General features: G+C 37.2%; 1 protein-coding gene and 1 pseudogene across 1 annotated transcript; one reads left to right on the plus strand and one right to left on the minus strand.

Annotated features, from left to right (window-relative positions):
• Window positions 1-782: 782 nt before the first annotated feature.
• On the minus strand, window positions 783-2,276 carry LOC149380849 (uncharacterized). The gene is made up of 2 exons (XM_089601226.1): window positions 1,663-2,276; window positions 783-840 (listed from the first exon to the last, which is right to left on the minus strand). The coding sequence occupies exons 1-2, from the start codon at window positions 2,274-2,276 to the stop codon at window positions 783-785; spliced, it is 672 nt and encodes a 223-aa protein (XP_089457352.1).
• A 686-nt stretch (window positions 2,277-2,962) lies between these two features.
• On the plus strand, window positions 2,963-3,881 carry LOC149380850 (uncharacterized; annotated as a pseudogene).
• The last annotated feature ends 818 nt before the right edge of the window (window positions 3,882-4,699 follow it).

Here is a 4,699-nt window from a genome sequence, read left to right on the forward strand (position 1 = left end):
GCCAAGGCCGGCTCTCATCCAAGGCCGGCGCTCGTCAAAGGCCGGCACTCATCCAAGGCCGGCGCTCGTCCAAGACTGGCTCTCATCCAAGGCCGGCTCTCATCCAAGGCCGGCGCTCGCCAAGGCCGGCGCTCGTCCAAGGCCGGCGCTCGGCCAAGGGGTTCCCCAAACACCCTTTGGCCACCTATAAATACAGGGGCCGCTCTTAAATCTTTTATTATTGGAGAAAATATTGCCTACAACTTAATTGGAAAAGGCTAATACTTATATCTACTCTAAGAAAATGAGACCCTTATAACTGCGGCTGTTTAAAAACTGAGTTGATAGGAATAAGATATATTATTACTGATCAGATTAGCGATACCTGAAGTTGAGTAGGACTTGACACCAATCCATGGCTGAAAATTAAGACAAGGTCAGAGAACAAAATTTGCGCATGAATGATCTTGAAACTATATATGATTTAACATACTAACCTTGTAATCTGGAATTTTATCATGAACTCTACCAAGTATAGGCAAAGATGAGGGCCTGAAAATATATCCATTAATAAACTTCTAAAAGATGCGAGACAATGAGTAGGAAAAAAAAATAAAGTACACAAGCTGCATTAGTAAAGATGTTGCGCCACACTACTGGGAGCTTATATGGGTTCCATCGTATATGTTTTCACCGGCACCTATGTGTGCATAAAAAAATTCTAGAAAGTAAAATCAAGATGGCAAGAGATCATCAATAATAATAAATACTAAATAATATATAAAAATAAATAAATGTAACTTTCACACCATAAGCTGATCCTGAAGCAAAGATGATTTCATGCTTTTACATCTCTGATAACTGGATCCGTTATAACAAAGTGTGAGTTAATAAAGAGAATAAGGCCATCTCCAACCGATCACTCTATTTCTCACTCTATTTCTCAATAAACAGTGATTTCTCTCCAACCGAACTCTATTTTCCACTCTATTTTTCACTCTATTGTTCCCCCCTTTATTTCCTATTTATACTTATACCCCTATATTTTTTATTATTATTACTAATTAGATAACTTAGAAGAATTATGATAATGAGTAAAATATTACTCTATAAATTATTTATAATTATAAATATAAATACACATTAAATAAAATAAAATTTTATTTAATAAAAATCACAACACAAAAAATAAAATACAACACAATACAATTAAAATAAAAAAAAATTACAACACAACTCAATTAAAATAAAGTAGAACAAACTACAACGCAACAAATAAATTAACTTTAACACAAACAATTATGACTCGGAATTAGAATACTCTTCCCACAAGTGCTCAATCAATGCATTCCGAAGTGCGATGTGTGCATCTTTATCTCTTATTTGTCTATAACGATTAACGAATTGCTCAAATCTTGTGCCATCATCCCCCACCATTTCAACATTCGCTGGTGGTGTTTCTCTCGCAACTCCTATTGGAGCACTAACTCTAAAATCGTGTCGGTCCCGCAACAATTTCAAATCGTTGCTGGAGAACCCCGAATGCACGTTCTACGCCTTTTCTGCACGCTTCTTGCTTCATTGCAAAATACTTTTTTTTTGCCACGTGGCTCTCGGATAGTTTGCACGATGGTTGACCATTTTGGATATATACTATAAGCCAAATAGTAACCCATATTATACTCTATTCCTTGTATGACATAATGGGCAGGAGGAGCGATACCTTGAGTGAGATTGGAAAATAAATGGGAAGAATCTAGCACATTGATATCATTATTGCTCCCTGGCATACCAAAATAAGCATGCCATATCCAAAGATCATAATCTGCTACAGCTTCAAGTATAATAGTAGGCTTTCCACCGCGACCCGTGTATTGGCCGGCCCATCCAGTGGGACAATTTTTCCATTTCCAGTGCATACAATCTAAACTTCCTAACATTCCTGGAAAACCACGTTGTTGACCAACATGCAGAAGTCTAGCAATATCATTGGTTGTTGGTGATCTTAAATATTGCTCAGAAAATACCTCAACGATTCCCCGACAAAACCTCTTCATGCTTTCAATCATCGTTGACTCTCCTATTTTGATGTACTCGTCTGTGGCATCTGCCGGAACACCGTATGCCAGCATCCGAAATGCAGCTGTTATCTTTTGAAGGGGAGACAAACCAAGTTTGCCGGCGCGATCCACCCGTTGCTCGAAGTAGTTGTCATGACCTTGAACAGCATCCTTTATGCGGAGGAATAATGAGCGAGACATCCGATATCTCCGACGGAACATGGCTTCATCATACATCGGAGTTTCTGAAAAGTAATCATTGAATAGTCGACGGTCTGCACTCACTCAATCACGGTTGATGAAAGCACGTCCTGGCACTGAGCCTCCCGCTCTCATGTCTACTTGGCTGGAATGTTGACGGATAAGCTCTGTAATCAAGATATTGTTGTTGATGATAGCACGAGTTATGGCCTCCTCCTCTTCATCCAAACTAGTAATGAAATCGTCATCCGAGCTTCAAGACGACGAGGACCAATTAGTATTCATTTTGAGAGATAAAATGAGAGAATGTGTATTATACTCAGAATAGAATGAGTGTATGTATTAAAACTCATGATAGAATTGGTATTTTATAGAGAAAAAGTTAATGATAGAGGGAATCTTGTAAGTGAGTAGTCAAATCGCGTCAAAACGAGTTGAGAAACGTGAGAATCTTGTAAGTGAGTCGTCAAATCGCGTCAAAAGGAGTTGAGAAACGTGAGAATCTTGTAAGTGAGTCGTCAAATCGCGTCAGAAGGAGTTGAGAAACGTGAGAATCTTGTAAGTGAGTCGTCAAATCGCGTCAGAACGAGTTGAGAAACGTGAGAATCTTGTAAGTGAGTAGTCAAATCGCGTCAGAACGAGTTGAGAAACGTGATAATCTTGCTATAAATATTGCCTTCATAAGTTGTAATTTCCCCACATCACTCACCTTAGTAAAACAAATGTCTAGAGCTTCTAATTACTCTCGAGATGAAGACAAACTCTTTTGTAGGGTTTACATGGAGATTTCGCAAGACCCAATCATCGGTATATACCAATCATCCGACCAGTTTTGGACTCGTGTTGCGGAAGCTTACAACAACGGCAAAAGTCCGGATTCAGAGATGCGTTCGACGCGATCAATCCAGTGCCGTATTCAAGTGATTGAGAAAGCTACAAGGAAGATGCATCCATGCATTCGACAAATTGAGAATAGACACCCAAGTGGTGCTTCAACTGAAGATATTGTGAGTATTATAGTTTATTATTTTCTCACGATTAGATTTTTACTTAACCATTGTTTTATCAACTTTCAGATGGATCAAGCTAAAGTATTGCTTTCACAAGATGAAAAATTCAAGAAAGGTTGGAAGTTTCATCATGTGTGGAAAATTATTAAGAATTTTGAAAAATTCCAAGATGGAGCCTCAAGTGCAAGACAAACATCTCGAGGTTCATCTTGCCCACAAGAGTCAGAAAATCCAACTCCTGAATCTGCTACACATCCATCTCCTCCTGAGCGGCCGATTGGGGTGAAGAAAGCCAAATTAAAAAAAAAAAGTGGATGATGGAATAATGTCTAGAATTAGTGGTATTGAGGAAGGAAATAAAGAACTTCTTGAGCAATTGAAGAAGACAAGTGTTATCAGGCAACGCCACTTGGAATTGAAAGAAATCAAGGAAGAAAATAAAATATTGTTCCAGGATTTAAGTTCAATACCAGATCCACAGGTTCGGGCATATGTTCAAGCCGAACAAGCGAAAATTATGCGAAACAGGCTTGAACAACAACAATCCCATGCACCACCTCCGACTTCTGATTCATATTCTCAATATTTTACCGGTCTCGGGGGATCCGGCACCACTCTTCCAGAATATTAGTTTATCTATTGTAATTTTATTTTGTTGTATTGTGTTTTTTTTATGTCTTTTGAGTTTTCTTGTTGATTGTGTTCCGAATTGCTAATGTAATTGTGTTTGATATTAGTTTATTATGACCGTTTTAATATTATAATTTTCTTGCAATGTGCAAATATCATTGTTGTATTTTAAAATATTGTTGTCTTTCAAATTATACAACATAATAAATTTTATATAAATTAAATAATTTTAGGGATAAATATTAAATAATTTTAGGGATAAATATTAAATAATTATATGAAATTTGGGCATTTAGGCAAATTTTAAAACTTACAAAAAAATAAATAAATAAATAAAGTGGCTTAACAGTGCAGCGCTACGAATAGCGCTGCACTGTTGTCAAAATACATCCCACGCTATTATAGCGTGGGGAATGAAGGTCCAGTGGAGCACTTGCGCCAAAATAGGCAGCGCATAGCGCTCCACTGGAGATGGTCTAACAACTCTAAAAGGGTATTTTTTCGGTTCAAGATTCAAGTACACTAGAGGGTTTTTTTTTTAATTATATAAAATTTATTACTTTCTTTGATGGTGAACTTGTTTATGGCATCGATGATTATAAATAGTCAATCTGAATTCAAAGCACTAGAAATTTAATACACAAACCTCGTCACTGCGTCCAGGTCACGCACAGTTAGACATGCTCCATTAAAGCTGATACAAAATAAAAACAAAAGGTTATTGTAGTAGCAAGTGATGAAAATAAACCATATTTTTTATATATAAGAAAAAGCATGAAACCATTCTCGGTAATAGCAAGTATGAAGGTGATGACTCAT

This window comes from Urtica dioica, chromosome 11 (assembly GCF_054948205.1).
Source record: "Urtica dioica subsp. dioica isolate 48M chromosome 11, U.dioica_male_clone48M_v1_H2, whole genome shotgun sequence".
In the NCBI taxonomy this organism is placed as follows: domain Eukaryota; kingdom Viridiplantae; phylum Streptophyta; class Magnoliopsida; order Rosales; family Urticaceae; genus Urtica; species Urtica dioica.